The sequence below is a fragment of the Struthio camelus genome, chromosome 2 (assembly GCF_040807025.1).
Source record: "Struthio camelus isolate bStrCam1 chromosome 2, bStrCam1.hap1, whole genome shotgun sequence".
In the NCBI taxonomy this organism is placed as follows: domain Eukaryota; kingdom Metazoa; phylum Chordata; class Aves; order Struthioniformes; family Struthionidae; genus Struthio; species Struthio camelus.
In genome coordinates this window covers 169,899,545-169,924,975 of record NC_090943.1, presented here as the reverse complement: position 1 = coordinate 169,924,975, position 25,431 = coordinate 169,899,545, and the positions used below count along the sequence as shown (strand labels likewise).

Sequence of the window (25,431 nt, the reverse complement as noted above, 5' to 3'; positions counted from 1 at the left end):
TGTGAATGCCCGGTTGCGTCAGGAAACCAATCTGAGTGGTAAATTGCTACTTATCCACGTCCTAGCTGTCATTTCTTAAATGCCTCTTTCAATTTTGATAACCTTGTCATTTGGGAAGCGTTGAAGAGTTTTAATTCCCGCAAGACCAAACTTTTCAGTGCGGTTTTACTCCTTTTCTTCCAAATAATAGAGTTTTTTTTGTTCCTTTAAAAAGCAGAAGAAATAACTTCCTTATGGCTGTTTCCCTAAATATTTGGACTCTGTTTTCTCAGTAATTTTCCTTCTTTTTTCTTTTGGCAGAAAATAGCAGAGAAATCCAAAGCTTTACTTCCTACTGCGCAGAGAAGTAGCAAACAGGTACGTTCATGTGCGTCTGTGTGTATAGCCGAGTAAATACACTGCTGAAAAAGGTCTATCATCAAACTCCACTAATAATTGTGAAGACTGTGTCCCGCACTAAAGCCGGTGGGGCGGTTTTGTGTTTCAAATAATAGCGTATGACACTTTTGGCAGCAGAAGATACAGAACTCAGGCAAAAAGACCTGTCTGATTATTCTCTTTGTTTTCCGTTCCCACGGAACTGCTCTTCATGGTGTGCCTTTCCTTGGGTATTGTCTACTCGGGAATGCAGCACAGAACGGTCTTCGCACCCCCCTCTTGGGGAGCAGCACTCATAGTCTAAGAGAAATGGCTCTCTAAGTGCAATTTCTTAAAAGGAAGTGAGGGAGGTTTTTTTATCAAATCTATCCTCTGTTTTAAGAGGGATCATGTATTCTGCATCCTTCATCTACGTTACGCAGTAGTTAACAGTCATCTACATAAGCAAAAAGAGTTGTTATTTTTCTCTTTTTACCCATTTTAGGAACCTTCTTAATAAATTTTATATGTATGTGTAATTCTATATGTAATATACATTGTATGCATATATTTAGATGGGTATGTGCATGCATGTGTATGTAATTATATATTTATGAAGCATGATTAAATGAGTATGTGTCTGGGTATATATATAACATGAATAAGAGTATAAGGGGAGATGTATCCATGTATACACAGATGTGTGTATACACATGTATAAAATGTGCACGTATACCTATATGAATGGGTGTATGTATATGAACTCTCCACAGATTTTAATGAGAGGTTTGATGCCAAGATATTAATTAGCTGTAGTGTGAATCCACCAGAGATTAGGTTGGCCTTTCATATCCTACATGCAAAACAGCTTTCAGGTATCTTCAGCTGATATCACAGCACCACGAAACAGAACCTTATGTTTAATTTCTGTGATTATTCTTGATAACGCTGCGTTTTCTTGTGAGGGGCAGTTAGCAGATTTTCTGCTTTTCCATGAATCTTCATTCCCTCATTTATCATGCCACCTGGTTTACTAAATCCTCTTTGACTTGTATATAGGAACAAATTGTTTCCTTGTCACTTTCCTGCTTCTTGGTAAGGAAGGGTGGAATGAAGTCATGGAAGACCCTACAATTAGGGCAAATCAATAGACCGGAGCTTTAATATTAGATGAGCCTCAAAGAGCTATGATTCTGCATCAGACCTTGTCGCTTAGTTAATTTTAGGTCAGTGAAACTAAGGCCTTTGTGTGCCAAAGTGCTAATGTATTCTTTTCAGCTTATCAAGTGTTCCCATTGGCACCTTGGAATGACTGTGCACAAATGTTGCTTTTCGGTTATGCATTCATGGCAATCTTATAGCTTAGAGCTTATTTTCACCCAGCAGCTGGTGATCAGTGCTGGATGTGGGTATTTGTATGGTCATGAGTGGCATATTCTTGAATCTCAGCCAAATCCCACTAAAGCCAAACATTTATTAATTGTAATGGTTGAGCTCAGAAGTGTGGAGTTATTTTGTGCGTCTAGCATCCAGAAGTGTCTTGAAGCGAGTTGTCTGTGCTCCTTCTGCAATCAGCAGGGAGACAGAGGGATCTCTAAATGGCAACCCACCCCATCCTGGAAGGCTGAAACAACTTGGGTGGGTTTTCTCCCTTCGTTAGAAGAGCAACCCAGCTGATGCGCTGTGATTTTTACAGCACGTATATTACACTGCTTCTTGTATTTTTAACCAATTTTGTTAGACAGCAGTAGAGTGGACTGCAGAGGTGGAAACAGCTCTGATCCGACCAGGACAACCGCGTGGTGGCATGGCCGTGGCTATGCCACATGATGTGGCCATTGACCAGCTGCAGATTGGTCAGGACATTCGAAATAATAGTTCCCCCAGCAGCTGTAGCTGGACCACACTGCTATGTATTAGGTCATTAAAGTTAACACCCTATACAGTAATGCAAAATACTACATATGTTCAGGGCACCTGATTTATGAAGGTTGTGAGACCACACTGTGAACTACTTGCCTTTGGTGCACATGCAGTCTTGATTCAAATGCTGCTTGAATGCAGGGCTTTGTTTTATTTTATTTATGTGTGTCCCTAAATTCTTCTCTTGTATTGGTGGGTGGGAGAGGTGGGGTGTTTGGTAACACAGTTATAATATGTTTATTTTGGGAAGTAATTAATTCCCTAGTACCAAATAATAAGTAAAAATTGAAAAGTGGAACTTCAGGAGAATTCATCTCCTGACCGTTCTGCTTTGATGTAAGTAACGTTTAATTGGGTTTATTTATTTATTTATAAAGGTAAACTGAAGACATTGATCCAAAATTCCTCGCAGCCTGAAGTTGTATAAATTCTTAATCAACTATATGTTTGCATGCATGTATTTGTGTGTAGACAGAAAGATTCAGTTCTGCAGGTGCGTGTTACTGTATATATTGCAAGATGTATTTTTACTAATCTAAATGATCATTGTTAACTGTGAATTGTGGCATACTGGAACATGCATACATTACCCTGCTTTCTCCCCCTGTGTGGATGTACCTTGCTGCAAAGCAGCTGTCCTCCTCCCACGCGTACAACTGGGTTTGGGAGACGGTGTGTATCCAGCGTTGCCTGTCCCCAGCAGCCACAGCAGTGACTCAGAGCCGGCCTGGGATAATGCAGTCCACAGTAGGGAAGGTTGGACATCTGGACAGAGTTGTCCTCTTGGCCTGTGTTCATCCTGTAGGTCAACAGCTGGGTATCATAAAATATGACGACATGATAATATTGTATAGCACAGTATAGATTGGCCATAATATTATAAGAAATGGTAGCCTGGAGGAAATCAGCAGAAGATAGCTGATAAGCCCTTCAAGTGTAAGGGATCCTATTTTTATTTTATTCGTTGTGCATCTAACGTCATCTCCTTCCCATTAAAAGAGTGTGTTGTTATGCCCACAAACAACTAAGTTCAGGTGATCTTAAACCCAACAGGAGTCTAGCTTGAAAAGCTGAGAGCTCCTAAGGATCGAGCCCTGTTGAACCACCTAACATGGAAAGTCCAGTTTGTGCATCTGTACTGCATCAGTGACACTTCCCGGATCCTCAGTGACCACACTTAGCCTTTAACTCTTTCGGTTACTGAGGAGGAGGATGGACCTTCTTATTACACCAACTCTGTGACCAGTTCCCCTAAATCCCCCAAAATTAAGAAGGAAAAGCACAGCTCTGTTTGAGCTGAGAAATGAGTTTTAAACCACTCCAAAAATCTGGACAAACTTTTTTTTTTTAAAGAGGAAATTTTCTTGGCAATTTTTAGAAATTAAAATTACAGTAATTCTCATAGTGTAATGGCACCCCTCGTCATTTCCTGTCGCGCACAGAGAGAGGGAAAGATAATTACTACTCTGGAACATGGCAGTTGCCAAAAAATATGTCTTTGTCTCTTTTTTCATAAGCCTACTTGACCCTTCTCTCAAGGGTCAGTAAATTATGTTTCTTAGAAGCATAAAAATGGGTAATAAACCTCTATTTACATATACAAGCTTCTTTCTCCTGACTGCATCAATTTATTTGTGCTTTAAATGGACTTCCTTTTCACAGGAAGCATCATTTCTGTCCTTTTTCCTGTGTTTTCAAAGTTGTTCTTTTTATGTGCGTAGCATATAATTCTCGTCTTGGGTAGCAAGATCTAAACCTCGTCTTCATGGGAGAATAATCCCTTGGCAAGATCATCTGCATAATCTGCATATATGTATGAGTGTGATGACTCTGGTTACTTGTGGTGTCTACTCACTTTCAATTTTTACCCTTGTCGTAGTAGCTCTTGTAGTAGTTGGAGAGCCGGCTCGAGGACAGGGTCTCCGTCACGGCAAAGCTGTTGCGTTGTATGAACAAAGCTATTGCACTGTGCCGCCCCCAAGGAACTTGCAGGCTAAGCAAATGCCAACAGACTATTTTGGCTGATAATCACTGATGGCTTCTTAGGTGCGCTTCCCCCTGAAAGTCCAATGCTCAATTTGAAGCCGGCTTCAGCTTTTCAGAGAGGCTACAGTGTGCTCTTTTTCTGAAATGCGAAATTTGATTTCTCATGCTCAAAATAATACTTTTGCCCCGACAAACAGAGCTTTTTATTTGCTCATTCATCTTACTGATTCTAACGTCTTATCTTAGCGCTCATCCCAGTTCTTAATGTTCCAGTCTGGCTGGTATATCTTAGGTAATCAGGACTTAGCTTTGGCGATAATATATCTTGCATGTGTGGTAGCAATCACTATGTCTTTTCAAGGTCATTTAGTTTATAGTGGCTTCTATGGAAAAGTGTGTTATTTCAATAATGTCAGCTTTCTTTTAAATAAGTGCACATCCATTAGAGCCATATTCTAATCAGCCCACTCCTCTGTTCGTGGGCCTGTCAATAAGGAGCATTTAAATGGCTTGGCTATTTTTTCTTGACTTCATGTGTGGGTTTTCTGTTTTGTTTTGTTTAGTTTTGAAGGCAGTCATTAAAGAATCTCCCTGAGACAATCTGTTTTTTCTTTCGCCTGTTTCGAGGTAAGGAAATGGAGTTTGATACAGGGATTTAATAAGTGGGTTGGAATATAGTCGTGCTTGATTTTGTGTAGTTAGCAGCTGTATTCCCAAGGGATGTGGAATTTCTTCTTGCATGGCCCAAAGTACCATCTTCGCTGAGCTTTCAGGAGGCCTGAGGGGGAAGTCTTTTCTGCTCAACATGTCCAAAATCTTGTAAAAAAATGCCAGTGAGCTTTGTAGAGATGCTACTTTGCTTGATAACTATTCAGCTCTCTCTGATGGGTCGGGGCGCAGGAGCACTTTGCAACAGCAAGGGTTAAAATGAAGAGTCCTCCGTCCTTACCGGTGAGTTAGGCAAAATGATGCAAAATGGGCAGCGTAGCCCCTGGAAGGAGGCCTTTATTCCCTGTATCTGAGCGCGTTCAGGTGAACAGGAGCGCTTGGGACTTCAACGCTGCGTGGAAAAACCGACAAGAAAGGCCCCGAATCCCACTGCATCTTTAAAGGAGGTCATTTGCGAAGACAAGAAGTGCCAGCTTCCAATAACACATAGCCCCTTACTTTATGAGAGGCGGAAAATAAGGGGAAAAAAAAAAAAACAAAACCCTCCAACCAGCCAAACGAATCCCCCCACGAGCCTGCCTTTTCCGAAACCGCTCAAACAACTTCAGCACCATGGATTTTCCTTCGCGATCCCCTATCAAGCTCGTGTCATAGGATAAGCCTGCTTAGCTTGCTGGCACCTGCTGATTTAGCTAGAAACTGCAGCTGCCTTTATCAGCACCCGGGTGAAGGATTTAGTATTCATTAGCTGGGTTTTCTGGCTGTTTGTTTTTTGTGTGGGTTTTTTTTTTTTGTTGCTTTTTGTCTTTTTTTTTTTTTTGAGTGAGAAAGGACCGAGCTTTTTTTTTTTTTTTTTTTTTTTCCTGTGGGCAGAGGATGAAGGCAGAGGAAGGGATCCTTTTGTAGGAAACTTCCTCCGCAGCGAAGCTCACTGGCGTGTTGCTCCCGCTCTCCTCCCTGCTGGCTCCGAGTCACTGCTGGAGCCACCTCGCCAACCGAAGGTAGGGCAGGCTCTTCCATCCGGCTCGAGCACCACCACCTCGCCGCTGCACTTGGGAAACCCTTGCTTTTGCCTTCCTGAATCCTGAGGCCGCTTCCCGCGCCCAGCGCCGGTGGCGTGAACGCGAACGCGCCTTGGTGGCTCATTCGAGGAGAGCACATCTCGTGTCCAGAGGCTCCCTCAGATAATGTAACTCAGCTGCTACGCGCGTTATTATTTCTTTGCCGCCGGTGACAGCTCTGTGAATATTTCTCTGGTTGCTTGTGATAGTTCTCAGGATAGTTGCACTGCTCCTTTCTCGTTCCAGCTGCTACGTTAAGGGATATTGCAAATACCGACATGTTTTTTTAGGCCAGATCACGCGCGTTCGTGGAGGTGATCCCTGCATCCATCAAGACGGGACCCTCTTCAACGAGGGTCACCTTAGCCTGTGCTGTCAGACACGCGCTGCCAGCCCTGTAAGGATAAAAGAAATGGCAGCCAAGATCCCAAAGCTGATGGACTTAGGCTGGGTCTCTAGGAAGAGCGTGAACTTGATGGCAGTAGGATTATGATACAACGTTAACCTCCACATCAGTCTGCTTGCTTGGATTTTATTCACTCCGCTGTAGTGTTTTTTATTTTTTCCCTTATGTGTTCAATTTGCAGGAGCCTGCTGATGTAGCAAGCGGGTTGTTTTGCTGGCTGCAATTGGAAGAGGTTTCTGCCAGTGCAGTGTGGATGCTCATGTGTTTCATGACGTCATCCATCCCTCTCCCTCATCCCCACCTTTCAGAAATTACATCGCAGCGCTTTAAATTGACTTTTGCCCTGGCTACGATCATGCAGTAACTGGAGAAACAAATGGGAAACCTTACTGAGTGTGTCACCTTGTTCCAAACTGAATGCAGCGTTATTTAATACATTTTTAACCCCCCTGTGGAGATGGATTATTGAAAGGAAGGAAATTGTATTCTTCTAAACCCACTTTGATGGCTGCATTTATCACATGATTAAAGGTGAATGGCAATGGTATTTTCCCCTGAAAAATTTATTTAAAAATAGGTTAACCCTTGCATTACAAGGGTGATGACAAAAGCAACCTTTAGTGGCGTTTCCAGGTTCTGTCTGATATATTTTCAGGGTCTCAGTAACAGATGCTATGTCTACCATACAGTTCAAAGATATTTAAGTCCTTTCAGTCCTAAGTAGCAGTCTTAAGTAGAGCCCACTGTTATCTCCACCGTACTGTATTATCATCCTTGACATACCATGTGACGCTCCAGTCGATTCACGTACCAACAAGTCCACCTGGCATGGCAAGACAGACTTGATGTCTCCACCTTCACAGTGGATCACAGTGATTCGTGATTTACTGCAATGCAAGGACATACAGGACAAGGTTTGTAATTTGGACTCTGTTCTCTTGCATAGTTCTGGTACCCAGCTGAAAGCTGTAACCTGAAATTTCATTATTTTCCATTATTTTGCCAGATTAAGTTATCACTGACTTTTTTGTTTGGTTTGTTAAAGAGCTTTCTTTTCAATTCCTCTGATGACCCAATATTGCTTGAATACCTTTGGAGATCAACCACAAAGCTGGAGTTATATCGGAGAGGGCTTTTATATATAGTTTCTTCATGAGGTACACTGGGGTCTGTGAGACAAGGAAATGTGCTGCAGATGGTGTTACAAACAGTTACTTTTAAGCTGATAGCAATAGTCTATGTAATAAATAAAATAAATGTGCGGCTAGATAAACACAGACTGTGATTCTCCCTTATAACGCTTCCTCTGATTTGAGAAGATGCATGTGTAGCAGAAATGGACCTGCAGTTTCTTTAGGCTTAAGAGACTTCTCCAGGCGCTCTGGCTAGCCTTGCGTCAAACGGGTTTGGAACAAGGGGACAGGATGGTTCCTACCCTTGCCGAGCTAAATATTCCACTTGATACTGCTGAAGCTGTCAATCTGTAGAGCTCCTTGATTTGGGAAGGATTTATATATATTTTTTTTAACCTTCTTTCTTTTTTTCCCTGTATGGGAGTAGCTTTGCAAAAAGGGCTAAATAGTGGCACGCTGAGAAAGACAGATGATTGCTCTAAAAAAAAAACCAAACGAAATTATGTAGTCAAAGCATCTCCTCCCAAGCACAACTGATTTCTGCTGAGTGAGGAAGGTGTTTTCTCCCTCTTTGTGCCCAGCAGTTCATAATTGGTTAAAAGTGATTTAAGGGAAGGGAGTGGGAATTTGGCGTTGTGTGCAGCATGACATACTGGCTTCTTCTTGAAGCTGAGGACTGGGACGTTTGACAGCCCTGTTGTGCGCTCTGCTTCGATTACCCTGATATTCAAGCATGGTTAAAGCACCACTGAGGAGCCGTGTGCAGAAAGCACTTTTCCAGCCGATGCTGAGGATGGTGCTGGGAAAGCAGTGGATGCTGCACACTCTGGAGTGCCATCTGCTGGCATATGATTAACTTCTTAATTGGATACAGGAATCTTATTTTATAGTGCTCAGATGGAGGAGAAAGCTTGATGGGCCGTAGGTGTCTGTTGCTGTGTAATGTAATGTCATTGAGGTGGGGATAAAATCTGTAAGGAGGTGGGGTGGAATAGCAGGTCTTACACTGACCTCCAGTCTGTCAAAGGCAGAGCCCCTGTTTACTAGGTGGTGGAGACATGCAATGAGATAAGTAATCACCGTCCCTGGGCCAGATCTATAGGGATAGATCCATAAAACTTGGTTTGTGCACTCTGGTTCATCAATAGTGAGGAGTTGGTTAAATTTTGTGAAAAATGAAGATAGAGGGCACAGTCTTGGTTGATTGTTGGGAAATTCCGGTGAGTTGAAATGCAAACGCTCTCCAGAGGGAGTTCGTGTTTTAACAATGTCAAATGCAATACTGAGACAATTCAGGTAGAGCCGTGACACGTTTTCCTGCTGGTTAACCTGCTGAGAAGTTGTGGAGGGCCAGGAGCTGCCCAGTCCTACAGCTTATTTACGGTCCCACCGCCAGTGTTCTCCATGACAGAAGTGGAGCCCTGGCATCTGCAAGTGGTGGGCCCTGCACATCAGTTCAATCTGCTTGTGCATGACTAGAGCTTTTTTTTTTTTTTTTAAAACCACATTTTCCTTCCAAAATGCTGAGTTGTTGCACTTCTTTTTAATGTTTTGTCCCTCGTACTTCTTATCTTACAAATGTTCATCCTTTGCAAGGGGGATGGCATTTGTGTTCTTGTCCTATGCTAATCCTGCTGATTTGGAACTGTATTTTGTTTTGTGCTTAATGATAACAGTCACTGTAAAGCCTATTTCCCCTCCTAATGTTGCTTATTGCTTCTAAGCCTCCAGGCGTCACCCCCCTGTAGAGACTCGAGTTCACACAGAATCCCTTTAATCACCCTTCCGCCTTCCTGAATCTCCCCTTCTCTCTCTTAAATCTCACACCTCAGCAGCAGTAGGCATGCTTTGTGCTGCTTCCTCTACCCACAGCTGTAAGAACCTGGAAAACATTACAGAATATAAATTTGCAGCCACTAAAAGAGAAAGACAGGTTCAACGAAGTTTTCAAAAGCCAACTGGATGATGTCCTGAGCAACCTACTCTAGCTGACTCCGCTTCAAGCAGAGTATTTGGACAATTTGGTCCCCAGAGATTCCCTTCCAACCTCAGCTATTCTGTGATTCTTTTCTAATGTGGTTGAGGGCTTGGGGGTGTTTTTGAAAATGTTTTATTTAGGCTTGTTTTTTATGAACAGGCAATTGAATTTAAGACTTAGTGTGAAACAGGGGGAGATGAGATGGAAAACTCTCCAGTGCCGAATTTTAGAAGATATCCCTGCAGGTCTCAAGCCCTTTACAAATTAGGGTATTTCAACCCTATGAGGAGAACCACTGTCCCCATTTTGCAGAAAAAGTAGAGGTAGAATGGCGAGGGTAGATCATGCAGCAACTACTAAGTCCAGGAGATTCGATTATGTATGTCACCCATTATAAACAGAAGATATCTATTCCCAGAGTAACGCATGCCATGGGTTTTCTGGTTTGTTTTCTATTTCATGGTGCTCAGAAGGAAATGGAAATTGGTGAGGCTGGAGGAGGGTACAAAGAGGAGAAGGTCAATTGTCAAGAACAAGGACTTTTGGCATGCAAAGAGCCTGCAGACTTTGTTTCATGAGTTGAGGTTTGTTCAACATTGAAGCATTTGGCATGGGATTGGAACTATCTATGACAAGTTAGGTCAGTTAGTTACTTTTGGATAAGGGAGGGTATCCTCAGCGAGGTTGAAAGCTTCTGTTCATAAGAGCATGGGAGTTGGGCCATGGTGTCTTCACCATGTGAGGTTTGAGGAAACATACCTTGCTACTTTCCGTGGACTCGTGTTGTCCCTGCTTGCAGAGCAGGAAAGATGGAAGGGAGATTTATGTTGAAAGTATTTCACTGGGGTCCATCTCATAGGAATTCTTCTTCATGAAGGTTATATAATCATGGTAGGCATTGAGAGAAAGGGGTTTTGTGAAAGGGGGAGTATGTTGCATTGCTCTATTCCTTTCCCAGAATCTCTTGTTGTAAACAGTGAATGAATGAGATACATCGCATGAAGACTTCCCATTTGTCCAACATCATTACAGTTAACAGGTCTGAATTTTTCTTTTGATGTCCTCTGTTAATCCTCAACGTCACATCAGGGAACAAATTAATCTCCTTGTTCCCTGGCACAAATATTTGATGAAAAGGTTGCTGATAAGCTGTAAATTAGCTTTTATAGATTTTGAAGGTAAAGATATGGATGAAGTTCCTTACATACCATCACAGCTGGTTTCTTTTGGCACATTGCTACATTGAGTATGGTAAGGATGACTTTGGCTTCATCGTAGGACAAGAGATGCAAGAAGAGTGCTTATATGCAAAAGCTTTTCCATCATGAAAGTTCCTTGCACTGTAATTCATTCATACCATATGTGAGGGAATTAAATTCTGGATGAAATGCATAAAGAAAACCCCACAGGAAAAAAAAAAAAAAAAGGATTTGGCAGGTGATCCGTAGAACTATTTCAACCACCTCTAAAGAAAATGCTGTGATGCCGGTATCAGTTTCGTTACACATCTGGGCTTGACTCATCTGCTTCAATACAAGAAGAAAGAAATCCAAAGGAATAATTAAAGTTCATTATTGCATGGATATGAAATAGCATTATTAAGTATCTACCTCACATTTATTTATAACCCTTCTTCCTGACAGAGCCTGACATGTTTCACAAACACCACTGAATGATTGTATGTTCTTTGCCCAAAATACAAGGATGTTGCTCTGCCTTTTATTCATCGCTTGTTCAGTCAAAATTTATGTTCCTGCACAATCCATACATTTTCCAAGATCTCTTTGTGTAGGTGTATTACTCACAAGACCTACGAGGCATCTTTTGAACAAGTCAAGGCGGGAAGGGCTCAATTTCTTTTGTGAGATTGTTGACACTTTTTGAGGAGTGCCGGATTAGGCACTCGCACGATGTGGCCGAGTAAGACTGGAGGAGAAGAATAGTACCGTCATCATTCAATCATCCTCGCTCCGTCAGTCATATTTTGATTAGCAGGATGCAGTCACCAACAATGGCACTTCTCCAGGACAACAGAGTTAGGATGGCTCCTGTCTGGAAAATTCCTGGGATCTTGGGTGATAACCAACGGTCAGAGACTACTGTACTATGCAGGCAAGTGCAGTTTCCTACAAAATTAAAGCACATGTCAGCATCCTTGGAAGACAGGCTGAGGAGATCCCTCAAGGGCTTCTCTCCTACTTCTAGTCAGCATCAAACCAATCTCATCCCTTCCATTTGCCAAATGAGACCAGACAAGAAACAAGAAAGTTATAGGACAGATAGGTGACTTTTGCCTATTCGCACAGCTCTCTGAGCTGAGCAGCAGCAGGGGTGAAAGCATGGACACTGGAAGCAAATGGAAAGATTCCAGCAGAAAGATAACGTAAGCCCATTAGGCACTAAAAATGCTGAGCTTGATCGATATTCCTTGACTGATGGGAAATGTCATCTTTCTCCCAGGTAGTTTCCCTGGTTCTTAGAGCGCTTTCTATGGAGAAAGTCACTGCAAAGCCTAATAATTATGATAAAATATGCAGCGATATTATGGACTTGATCAGGTTCCACAGTTTGGCACAGGAAATGTGTGTCCAGCATCTGCTGTACAAAAGATTTCTTTACTTAGTCTGATCTCAGATCACCAGTGCTTTTATTGTTTACCCTGGAAGAGAGTTTTACCAATGCTTTTCTTTACGCCATTCATTTTTTTCTCTATTACCAGACGTCCCCTGTGGCCATAAAGTTTTCTTCCCAGAAGGCAGATGGGATGTCACTTTATCTTGAGAAGGTACTAGCAAATACTTCTGCAGTAGAAGACAGAAATTTCTGTCTGTAAATGGGATTTATCACTCGACCACTGTGTACTTTATTCCCACATGGTTGGCTTGGGTGTTGTACAGGAACGATAATAGTAAAGTATAGGCTTATCTGATGGCTACACTGGTTTTGCAAAGATTCCCTACCTTCCTTGTCCCATCCTTGCTTCTGAAACGTCGGCACTACTAGGGGTTTTATCTTCTCAGCTAAAGTGATCAGATGTTAGGCTGCAGGGAACTGTAGCTTGTATCATTCATTTGTCCTTCCTTGTGAGGAAGATCTACAGATGTTCCTATCTCAGACCCTGTATTACCTGAATGGGAGACCCCTGCAACTTAGAAACATCCTTAATTTGCATTTGTTTTCCTTTCAGTTCTTTACAGATCTTTACAGCTTCTTCTGTGTCCTTCATTCTCTCCCACTAGTCCCTGCTTCTCTTTCCATTAGTTCTCCCTCTTGCTTTGTCACTATCTCTCCTCCCCCCGCCCCTAACCATATCTTACTTGGGCCATTCCCCTCTGTAAGAACTTTTGGCAAAGAATCGAGAATTGGGCATTGGAGCCAGTTCCGTAACATATGTTCCCCCTTTTTTTAGCATATATATGATCAGTTGCATTTCTGCCCATAACCATACTATTAATGTTTGAATTGTGCTTATTGACATAATGATACCTATTGTGAGACTAACAATATAAATATGCTCGAGGAACAGCTAGGAAAACAAGATAAGAGTATCTCAGTGCCCAGGGGAAGCACACAGGGTGGAGAGTAATAGGGAACATTATGTATTTTGCTCATCAACAATTTTTCAATAAAAGTGAATTTTAAAACTGCAGCAGTTTTCAGCATGTTTAGTGTGTAGCTCTGAAGCAAATTGGGATTAGCTTGTATAGTGACTCCCTTCTGTGCTGCAGCAAACTACTTTTGACTGAAGCTTATTTTATAAGGTTTCTCTGCTAGATTGAGTCTGTGGAGGCTCAAAGAGTTCTCTTCGTAAGAGTTCTCTTCATACTTGTAAATGGGAAGAAAATCAACAGTCCTCAACTGGAGATTTGTTTAACTCTTCAGAGTTACAGCTCTTGTTGGGTGAATTTTTTTTTCTTCTTCTTTATTTTTATTTCATATAACAGTACGAGTCCTACAGATGTGTTAACTAAGTAGAACAATCAGGTCTCTTCCCCAAGGCTCTTGCCATCTAGTAGATTAAAGTTAGGGAGCTGAGCCTAACAGTTTGGGCCTAATAAAATGAAACCTACAGTGAAGTGGTAAATAACTTCAACTTACTATGGGAAGATGAAGGATTAAAAAAAGACCCAACTGAGATCCATGAGAATTTTTCCATAAGCTTCACTAAGATCAAGATTCAGCCCTCAGTAGCTAGGTCCCAGGAATTATAACTCTATTTTCTTGCTGATATTCTATTTCTTGGTCAGAATGTCTCCTTGTCATAGCATGAAAGCACAGCCTGGAGCTTGGGAGAGAGGAACTTGGAATTTGTGAGGAAGCCAACTTTAAAACAGCTGCTTCCCCACTTCAGTACATCTTCCTTGGGCCATATTGGGCCTCCTTTGACTGATTTAAATTGACCTTCCAACCTCTTCCTGTCTCTTACATTGTTCTGAGCACTAAATCCTGGAGAAACAAAGACCTCTTGTCTGACCTAAACAGATTTCAAGGATAATCTCTGTATCCGTTCTGTAGACTCTATAATGTCTTCAAAAGAATCAGCATTGAACATCTGCTTTCTCTTCTCTCCCCACTACCAGTTTGTTTCTAATGAAATATTTATTAAGAAAATGATTTTTGCAGTCAGAGAAGGAGATAATTCACGGGAGCAATCAGCTCTGGGTTAACTGGAGAATGAAAATGTCTCGGACCGTAGCAAAAACTCATAATCAAAGGGCTCCCCAGCTATCCATCAAACAATCAATTACTGTGTCCATTAGTCCCCTTTCACCACACATTAGAACAATTTACTAGACATGCTAATGTTCAGGTCATTGCTCCTTAAGGATGAGCAAATAGCACAGGCATCTATCAAAATTTTGATGCTGTGTGATCTCATATAGTGTGAATGTATAGCTTAGATCACTTCCTATCCTCCTGTTGTCATAAGTCTATTAAGGACCTGATCTGTGGGGGACGTGCTAGTTACCGTCAAATCTCAGCAGCTTGAGTAAACTGATCCGAAGATATTCAGCATTTCATATTGTTCAGCTTTCTCTGTGGTGGGGTAGAAGGTTACTCTGTGTAAAACAGGAGTAAACAAACTATGTATCAGTATAAGAGTAGTGTTTTTGCCTTGGTTGCTCTGGCCAGATAATTGCAGGCAAGTTTTCTATTCCTACATGTGCCATTTGGAGGAAGAGAGGATTTCCCCACAACGAGCAAGTTCTGTGTCGTCACTGCAGATCTATCTTGCTTCACTGGACTCATCCAGTACAAGATAAACCTAGTGGGATCTCAAACTGTGCATGTTGGAGGTATCCACGTTAATATTTCCACAAAGTAGACTTCTGCATCTGAAGCAAAGGAACTGGACTCCTTTTATAGTCAGTGGCAAGAAACAGAAATACTAAGGATAATGTTTTTGTACCTTAAGGTACTCATCTGAAGTTAAGTAGGATGAATTATTCGCTAGAGAAAAAAAAAAAAAAACAGGCAAAATGTTTTTTGTTTGCTTCTGTAGGCTCCCTTGGGTGAGATTCATCTGGCTAAACACGGGCACGTGAGGAGTAGTTCTCTACTGAGCCTGACGTCCACGGCTCCCTTCACAGTTTATCATGCAGTCTCATGTTAAGTAGCTGTCAATCTGTTTAATCTGGAGAATAGACCTCTTATCTCCATTGACTTTATTGACTGTGTCTCCACTGAATATAGCGGAAGTCTTAATAAGGAGCTTGGATGTCAATATTTCTAGTACAGATACGTAAAGATTTGTGAGATGGATTTCTCTCAGTTCAATTTGGCTGATGAATTCAGATGTAGACATCTACCTTGCAAACATCTCAAATTATTTAAGAGGGAACCTATCTACGTGTCTAGACCTCCAGCCCCGAACCAGTGTCTGCCTAATTTACCCCTCTCTGTTATGCTACTCTAAATGGGACACTCGACATATAGTTGGGACATCATGACATCTAATTTTATCCCTATTAGGAGCATACAGAGCCTTAGAAAGTCAATGGAGAAAAGGCAAAAAACTGCGACAGAGTGATCGAATCATCCACGTTTGGATTGAATCACCCACTGGAGAAGATCTCTTCCATATTGAATCGACAAGAGTACAGAAGAAAATTAACTTTCTAATGGGTGGCAGCGTGAGGACCCTACCTGCAGTTCACCTGGTCCCTTTCTCTCTCAGTACATTTGTGGCTCCTCGGACAGAGAGAGGACAATGCCAATAGGTGTGAGCAGTCTTGATGCCATATGCCCGTGCGTACACCCTGTATATCAGCAAGGAGCATCTTATATAGGAGCAATATGGTGTGTGATAAAAGGCTTATCTCCTGCCACACAAAGGAGCATAGAAGCACAGGGGCCAGTGGGGGGACGCTGATAACCCAGCCAGAGACACGAGGCCTGGTCCTGGCCCCTGAGAGCTGTCCCAGGAGAGCATCAGCCCATGGGCTGGGGACACCCACCAGTGAGTCGAAACAGCGACTCCCTGTCACCTCGCAGACTGAGGGGGGTGTGGGACTCCTTATGCGATGCTGAGGAAGAGTCTTTTGGGATTGCACAACAATTATTATGAGATGTTTAGAGGAGGAACAGAGGTGGGGAAAGGGTGGGATCTAGGTATTTTAGGGAGGGATAAGCATGGGAAAATAGAGGCATAAGTGGAAAAAGGGGTTGGTTGCATGTAAAGAGGCTGCTGGTTGGTGCCATTTGTCTATCCATGCCCTGTACCTGATCGGGACAGTCTATCCTGTCTTATTAGACTCCATTTCTAATTATTTTTCCTGGTGAGGGTGTCCCTATTCTCTGTGCATAAGTGTACAGAGGTCTCAGTGCCAGTAACCAGAGCAGGTGCTCAGGTCTCAGGCCCATGGGTCTGGGGTCCCAGCAACTGGAGCCGGTTTGGGTATGTGGGTCAGTGGGTATGTGTGATGGTTAACAAATATCGAGCTGGACTAGCAGACAAGGAGATGAAATGGCCCAGGAGCCAGGGGTGTGCGCCTGAGTGAGGCAGCTGGAGGAGCTGGCTACCAGGGGCACCAGGAGGTCCTGGCCAACTGCTGGAGAGACCGTGGGATTTGGGAGACCTATCTGTGGCTGTGTGTGTGTATGTGGGTGTGTGTGTGTGTGTTAGGGTGCACAGGGGGGTCTCTAACAGCAGCTGGAGTGGCGTTGCAGCCTCAGGGGCTTGTCCAGGTACCAGCAAGTGGGGAGACTGGGGACCCAGGGGCAGCTACTGGTTGGACTGTCTCAGCCCAGCTGCTGAAGGGACCCCACATTGTGTATATCTATATATATATCCCACTAACAGACCTTAATCTTGGTCAGCCAGAGAGACGAGCAGGATGAGGCCATTTATGTATGCCTGAGTGCTGTGTTTTCTGTCTGTGTTGATCTACATGGCTGGCTCTGCTTGTGTACATATGTATGCATATGTATATGTTGTATATATGTTGTACGTGTTTGTACTTGTGCCTACTCTGAGTACATGCTCGGCCTCGCTACTGGTTCGATCTGGGGGCATGGAGCTGTGGCAGTCTTGCCCCCATGGGGTTAGCGGATTCGGCAACCCCAGCACAGTACATTATACACTAGAAATAGAAGCCCTGAGGAAAACACTGTGCACCACGGCAAGCCGGGAATGCACTCATGTGCTACATGACCTGGAGCAGCTCATTGCTTGAGGCCATAAGTCCTAATTTGCAAAGGGAATAAGTAAAATAACAGAGCATTTTGAATAATAATATGTAGTTATTTTGGAAGGCGTTATGAAGGTTGAGGTGTAATTCTGGTCTTCTAAGGAACAGCAGAAAGCTGCTCCCTTTCTACTGAGCAGCTCCTGTTCTAGTGTGTTTTTGGAGCCAGAGGTGTCTATTTCAGGGAGTGAAATATGATTTTAAGTCAGCGAGTATGTCTTAGCCTTGCAGAATCAGTGCATTTCTCCTTTATTACTGGAGAAATGGAAAGTATCCAATTTTGCGCCCCTTGAGAGTAGGTTGAATATTTAAGAAAATTACCGAGATGCAACCAACCAACCAACCAACCAACCAACCAAAGCCCCATACAGCATGTTTCAGAGTAGGCTTCAACATGTGACAAAATTCTGGATGCGTTTGGATGAAAGTTTCCAGCAGAAATGTAGTTTAATGGCACAAGCAATGAAGTCTTGCAGCTAATGGCTTGGGAAGGAAGGGTATTGATATATACAGAGAGAATAAAAGAGAATACAAATAGAGTGACTAAAATAACCTGAGGTATAGACTATCAAACATTAGATGAGAAAGTAAGGGAGCTAAATTAAGTCATCGAGAAGAAAATATCAGAAAAGATATGATTACAGTCTATAAATACTTTCAAGGTGAAAATATAAATGAGGATGAGGGAAATTATTCACTCCGGTAAACAAGTGAGAATGGCCTGACGTTAGGAAAGAAACATGTAGTTTAAGTGCTAAAGCTCATAAAGAACAATCATGTAGAGGGTTAATGCCCCATCACTCTGGAAAGTCAAATAGTTAAAGCTTAAGTGAAATAAATAAGTAATAATAATGTTCCAATAAAAATGCACAATAGAAATTATCTGAATATTTATGTGTGGCCCCTGCTGTCTTTGAGGCAGTTAAGACATTATCCTGTTGTTCACTGAAAAAGTGCACGCATTTTGGACAATTTTGTTACACGTCACGTTCCTGAGGTGCTGAGCTGAAAACCTTGCAGCATATTTTTATCTATCTATCTCAACCCTTTCCCTGAATGTTTTATTTCGCAAACATTTTAGGTAGCTTTTCAGTCCTCATGAAAGCCTTCATCAAGCCTGTATGCTAGTCGTGTGGTATGGGACTGAACCATTGAGTTAAAGAAAGGTTAGCATCTCTGTAAATATATATCACAGAGACAGCATGGAGCACATGAGAATAATAAAGCTGGTTTACATAGCATTCCTTTGCTGGTACTTCCTATTTCTTGTCACTGTTTGGAAGATTAAATTAACTTTGTCTTGCCCTATTATGAACTCGTACTGGATAAATTAGCTAACCACAGAATTCCTTCTTTGTAATTCTCCCTGGACAAACTAATTCGGAAACAGGATTTTATCCACTTGAGCAAAGCTTACGCTTCCCATTTTCATTATGTCTCTTTGCAGGCGTTTTGTTCGCAAATATGCGTCTGTGACTCAATTTATCTAAAATCTTTAGTTTCTCTTTCCTGAGACTTTGTCAAGATCTGCAATAACTATATAGCTCTTCTTGAGGAGTAATATAATTTTCTTGCTGCTGTTTTTGTGTTTTTTTTAAATCAGTAAATATCCTGACTTCATTTGGCTTGTAATTTGAGTTGTCACTCTTCATTTTTGTCTAGACTGAAACTCACATTCCACAAATTAAGCTGACTTGTTGTTAAATGTTTCCAGGAATGCAGTGTCCTCAGATGTGGCTGCTTGCTGCTACATCATGGAGAAATCATGGTAAACATTTACGTTCCTTCCGCTGGACATTTTTTTTAAAGGTTTTCTACGCTTTGGGAGATTTGACTAGATTGGTTGTTTCCATCTATGATCAGTGAAAAGAACCAAACTCATCCTCTCCTGCATTATATATCTGGAACAGGTCAGCTGAATGGCCTCCTGGGAAGTCCCCGTCAGCGTTCCTGGACTGTAGAGGGAGCGTTATCAGAGGAATACGTTAGCAACCATCTAAGCATTTCAGTAGAAGAGGTCATGTTTTCTCTATTTCCTTGAGTATATTTCTTTAAGAATGGATGTCACAGGCCTTTTAATTGCAAAAATTCCTTTCTACGCAGGCTGTGCTGTGCAGCGGTGTGTCATAATTGTGCTCTCAAGAAGACAGCTGCTAGAATCAAATACTAACTCCCAGATATCTTCCTTTTCTCCCAGCCTGTGCATGGCCAATAGCACAACTGTGTCCCACAAGCGGGAACAGATCATGTTTGAAGGGAAAGCAAAAAAAAGTCTGGTAGAAAGCATGGAGAGGCAATAAAAGGAATGCTTACGTGTTAGGTTATATGCTCACAGCTCAGGATGGCCCTTGTGAGCTCCTGAACAGACATAGCACTTAAAAGAGCCCAAGGAACTTTCTCCCTGAGCCGTCTTTGGTTGCCACAAACAGAAAGCACAGCACGTAACACTGCAACAAAGCTGCCTGGTCTTGCTAAAGCCCTTCTTTGTTTTCTAAGTTCAAGGAACAGTGCAAAATGACTATGCCTTCCTACTCTTGGTTATTTTCTTGACTCAGGAGGAAGCAGAACATCTGTAAGAAGCACAGACAGATGTGCTCTTCCAGATCCAACTGAACCAGCTGAAAACACAACCCATTTGAGGTGTGTTGTTACTGCCTTCATTTGCCAGCAGGATGGGTTTTGTGATTGCTCCCAAATCCATCTCTAGCAAAAGCAATGGGAAAAAATCCATCTGCCTGTTTTAAGGTCACCTGCACATAAAACTGGTGTGGGATAAGGGGCATTCAAGTAAACTACTAGCCAGGCTAGCTGACTGCATGCCTGGATTTACTCCTTTGTTAAATAAATTAAAAAGAGACCCTAGAAAACAGTTAGAGAAATCTTACCCGTGTTTAACACTACTTGCGTTAGGAAATACCCCCAAATAATTATGTAGCCTTTGTTAAGAATGATTTTCTTCATCATCTTGACGTCCTTACTTTACTAAATCAAGATTTATTTGAGATGATCTTGATGGCTTCAGTTGCGGTCAGTTTTGGTTAAAAATACTGGTGTAATTAGAGCTCCCTAGAAATAGATAGCTTTCCTCAGACCTGATGGAAACAGAAGCCAGGGCAAGCCCTGTACCTGCAGTCTAACAGTTGTGAACAGGTTCATCAGAAGCTGACCACAGATCACAGGGCTGATCCCTGACAGCCTGCAGTATAGCAGTGCTGCTAGATAGTCCCAAATTAAATTTTCAATATTTCCATTTCAATTCAATTGATGCCTCCTGTTTCACTGCAGGTGTCTGTCATTTTGTGCCTTTTTAACATTTTTATTACTTTTGTTGGTGTTTTAATTAAAACCAAAAATGTCCTGAAGAAAAACTATTAAGGTTTTGTGTATAGTATTAGTGTAATACCTAACATGCAGCTGCCTGCAGTCAGACTTCGATCAATAGGCTTTATTGTAGCAAGTTTACACGTAAATTAAAAAATTGGTTTACATGGCATCGGGGAAACATGAACTGTTTTTGTCCTTTACTCCCATCACTGTTGTGCACACATGAAGGGTCTACAGAAGACTCTTTCTATTTTAGCTTCCCAGCTCCAAGATTTGATTTTTTGGGTTTCTCTGCAGGCTCTGATGAAGTTATGTCAAGTCATGTCATGTCATGCCACTGACTTCAGGCTCGCTTGGGCTGGCTATTTAGGATGGGGCAGATCCTGCCCTAGACTCCACTGATTGACTTACTCTACGTTGACTAGAAGAGGAGCACAGGGTCACGTTCTCAGATGGGGACGCTGCACTGGAGTCACCAATTAATTACTCAGATGGACTTTGCCTGGTTCTGACTCTTTTGCTGGAGCCTGTTTAAGTCTTGCTACCTCCAAGGTGTCTCCTACAAGGGGGTTGTGTGCAGCTGGCAGTGTCTGTGTCGCTGTCTGGGAGAGCAAGGACTGGGTTTCGGTGGGTAGATGTGACTGCTCATGCTAGAACGTGCCTATCATGATTGCCCTAACTTGGGATCAGGCTTTTGGGAAATAGCTGAATGCAGATAGTGCAGGGGCTGTGAAACGGGCAGGTGTTTGTTGTAGAGCAGCCACTACATGAGGCTGTTTCTCAGTCCCAGGCTGCAAACATCTGTTTCCACCCTGAGCAGTCCACTGAATCTCTGGTAAAGGCCAGTAACAAAAAGAGATTAAAAGACTGCTATCAAAAAAGTTTCTGTTTCTGTTTTGTGGGAGTCAACCATGTTTCAGAAAAAAAGTGGCTAAAACTCTAATAAACCTGAAAAGGGGGTTTAACAGGAGTGATTCTCCTCCAAAGTGCACGACGTAAAAATATACTCTACTTTTGCTACTTACATGTGGACTGAAATGCTCCTTGCTGCAATAGCAGCTGTTAGGACCCGGTAAACCCGGCCATTTTGATGCCTTCTGTGCGGCAGAAAGGCAGTCAGCTTCTTGAAGGAGAAGGTCACGCTTCCTACTTGTCCGCCCCTCCACACTACGGAGTGGCACTGTGCCCGTGTTAAAGGTTGCCTGTGCTGCAGGAAATCAAGCTGACTTTGGTTCTCGCCTCCGTAGGAACCCAGGAGAAGACTCCTTCCTCCCTTTTCAGCCCAAGCCGGGTGTTAAGGAGTGAGCCAGTGACTCAAACCTGCGCAGCAGCTGTGTGACGCATCCCTGGGGAGGCACAGAGCTCGCGGTCCTTTCTAGATCGCCTTGATGTGGCCGTGAGCTCTTGCGAGTGTGGTCTCTTTACCCGAGGGCTGGATGCTTCAGATGTTCAGCAAGGGAGCTGCGAGCGGGCGAGCTTTCTGCCTAGCATCAGGACCCGGGAAAGACGTACAGTACAGCTTTCAGCCGGCAGTGCCAGCCAAAACACTGTGCCAGCAGCAGAGCTGTGCAGAGCTGGAGAATTATGAGGATATAATTCAGCTAGGAAAGGGCAGGAACAGCTTTAGAAATGTGATGGGATGCAGTAAAAATACCAACGAATTGCTCGCATTCGTGACAAACGTAGGGAACATTTATCCACTTGGTTTGCATGTATACAGATGCCACCTGAGGCTAGTGACAGCACTGGTAATTGGCTTTGGGAGGGGTGAGTTTATACTTTGGTGATCAGGCTTAAGACATTAGATGAAATGGATTTTAAAAAAGAAAAGAATGGGAGTTTCAGAGAGGGAAGAGTGTATACCTCTCTTTGTTGTTGTTTTTTTTCATTCCACCCACGTTGCCACAGGGCGATCTACTGGCACGGTAGAAAAAGCAGTCACACCACGGGAAGAAGGGAGGAGGACTGGAAATAGGAGCAGGGCAAGTTTCCCCTTCCCTCCCATATGGAGCATCTATAAGAATTCTGCAGGGTGAAAACAGGTGACAAAATGTAGCCCTCAAACTATCCTGAACTTCGCTCCGGAAGCTGATGCTCTTCACGGCTAAGACACCTGACATCAGTCTCTGTTCAGTGTCCGAAACCTTTCCCCTCCCCACCCAGACCTGGTGGGAAGAGCATTCCTCTTAGATTTGGGCTTCACCTTGGGATGAAAATGCACTGTGCTTCTTAAAAGCATGGTGGATATCACAGAGCTACAGCTCAGGCCTGTGGCTTATTTTCCTTTTTGCGATCTACTACAGGCATGTCATTTAATTCCCCCACTCTGAGTACAGTAAGACGTGAACTAGAGCAGCCCTAGGTGCTGAGGTCAAGATTGCTAGGAATGAATTTGGTAAAGTAATAAAGCCTTGAAGGAAAAATGAAGAAGAAAACAGTAGGAAGCATGAACTAGGTACTCTGTTACTGAGTCTCTTCTAGTTCCAGGAAACTAAATGGATTTTCTTGGTCTTCATGACTGCAGAGACTCGAACGATTAAATTTAGAAATGCTGAAAAATGAACGAGTAGAATGCTTTCTGGTATTACATTTTCCCTCAAACTAGTAATTTCTTGCAGATATCACAGCAGCAAGCTGGTAGAAATGGTAATTTTTCTTGCTCAATTTCGGGTCCCTGTCGTTCAAAAGTAAACAACGTGATCAAGAGTGAAGGCAGCAACACATGAGAGATTTGAGTTAATTTAAATAAAAATGCACTTTGGCCCTTCCCTTTATGCTAATTTTTCCATTCTGGTTTTTTCTCATGCTACATTGGTGCAGAGTAATCACATTTACATAACTTGAAGAAAATACTGGATGCATTTCTGTATTTGCCCATGCTGGTGATGCATGCAGAAAGGATGGAAAATATGCTGCTTAAAATTTTCCTTGTTTAGGAGCTAAAATTGGTGTCTTTAAATGTGCTCAAAGCTTGAGTGAAAGGAGAGAGCAAGTAACGGTTAACTTCCGATAGGAATTCTTCCCCTGTTTTGTGTGAAGCTCCTCTCATAAGATAACAGAGCTCAGATTACCAATCACTGCTGCAGTCTTCTGTGTGAAAGATAATGCAAAGTTGTAATATCACTATTTCACTTCTCTAAAAGATTTAGAAGTCCCAGGCTGCTTGTTCTGTGGCTGCCTGAGGCCTTTCTACCTGTAATTGCTTTGGGCTTTTGCTTGGCGAGATACAGCGCTAAATCTCATTGAATCTGCAGGGTTAGTTGTTTTGGAAGGATGGTTTGAGAAAGATTATCTAATCCAATTTATCTGTCTTCTTTATCTGGCTGTATATTGTAGGTAGGCAGGTCACACTGGCTTCTCCGTGCCATTTTTGTTCTGGACAGCTTGCAGTGCCAACATACTATTAAAAATGTTTCAGGCACAGGCAGGTAGCATAACTATGGCAGTATTCTGCACAGTGGACCTCGATGTAAAATATTTTACTGATCTTTAATGCAGGCACTCTGGCCTCATTATTCTACATGCAATAAAATGTGAATCTCTAAGCCTGCACGCTAGTGAGAATAGGATATCCTCATAAAGTGTAGTCTGGCTGTTTATGTCTATACATACTATAAAGCAGGAGATAAACATCTCTGCATTTGCATTTTGTCTGAAAGCTAGAGCCAAAATGTTACCCAAGGAGACGTGATAATTTGCAGGAGGTGTGGGAAGTGTGTTGATTACCGCTTGAGCTGGCCATATTCCTGCTAGAGATACAGGAGGCTCCTGAAGATTAGAGAAGGCAGAATCAACACACCTCCCACAGGTTTTGGGTTTTCTTTGGTTTACTACCTGAGGCACATAAGACCTCTAAAATACTCAGTTTTCATGGCTGCAAAAGATTTCCTCGGAACAACCTGCAGTATGTAGTACAAAATTAGATCATGTGAGTGGGACTTCTTTTTATGTGCTCATATAAACTTGGAGTCAACCTGTGAATTTGTGAGATACACTGTGCCTGTCAAAGGAAGGTTATTTTCTGGTTTGGACTGGCTTTGAACTGAGAGAAATGGTTCTGTGTAACAGAGCCAGATGCCAGACTAACTCCAAGACCTTGCAGGATGATCTGGAATACAGGAGACATTTTTCAGTCTAGAGTGTCTTGCAGTCATGTGAACATGAGGACAGCTCTAAATTCTTAAAGTGTACATGCAAGTGGGGAAGCACGCAGATAACTGCTACTTGTGTTCCTTCTCATTTCCCAGAATTAGGTTCTCTGTCCAGTAACGAGACCTATTCTCCCTGTTTTGGTAGTACCAACAGCTCTGTCACATCCATCCTACAAGACAGTGAGGTGGAACCCATTGGTATGCTCTTCGCGTGTTTTCGTGCACTGTCAAAAATCAAACCATATGTGACAATGCAGTGTTGAAGATGACCCAGACCAAGGAGCACTGGCATTTCTGTTTTCCTCCTGGTCTGTATATAGCTTATGCAAGAAACTGAATTCACCACTAAGATGATGGCAGTCCAAACCACAGAAGGAGTCATATCAAGGTGAAACAGGTTGGTGTGTGCATGGAGGCTGTAGCAAATTCATGGATAAGCTTCCTGCTGCTTACTGGTCATGGGGTTAGTTAGGAAGTGGTCAACAAAAGAGCTTTCTGCTCAGGGAAATAAACCTCACAACTTGCTGAACTGAGGGTTTCTGAGCTTGATTTGGTTGTAACAAAGCAAACGTTTTCTTCTCTCTAGAATACAGCTCCTGGTCGAAATCAGAATGGGTGGAGATGGGAGGAGAAGGGATTCATGTTGTCTGATTTAGGGTGCTGAATGCAGGACAATCTCTCCTCTTTAATTGCCTTCATTCTGAATCTAAAGTTAGAGGTGTGCGATATCTCCCTCAGCCTTTCATCTGCCTGTC

General features: G+C 42.6%; 1 protein-coding gene across 43 annotated transcripts in view; it reads left to right on the top strand.

The window, feature by feature from the left end:
* The window catches only part of TSNARE1 (t-SNARE domain containing 1), a 482,568-nt gene that overhangs the window by 227,547 nt on the left and 229,590 nt on the right, over positions 1-25,431 (top strand). For all 43 annotated transcript variants that reach the window (XR_011139363.1, XR_011139365.1, XR_011139361.1 and 40 more), the window contains one exon: positions 301-357. Coding sequence is in view for 37 of the 43 variants with exons in the window: in XM_068933469.1 (XP_068789570.1) it covers positions 301-357 (57 nt within the window). In the remaining 6 variants the exon portion in view is untranslated. The remainder of the gene's footprint in view (positions 1-300; positions 358-25,431) is intronic.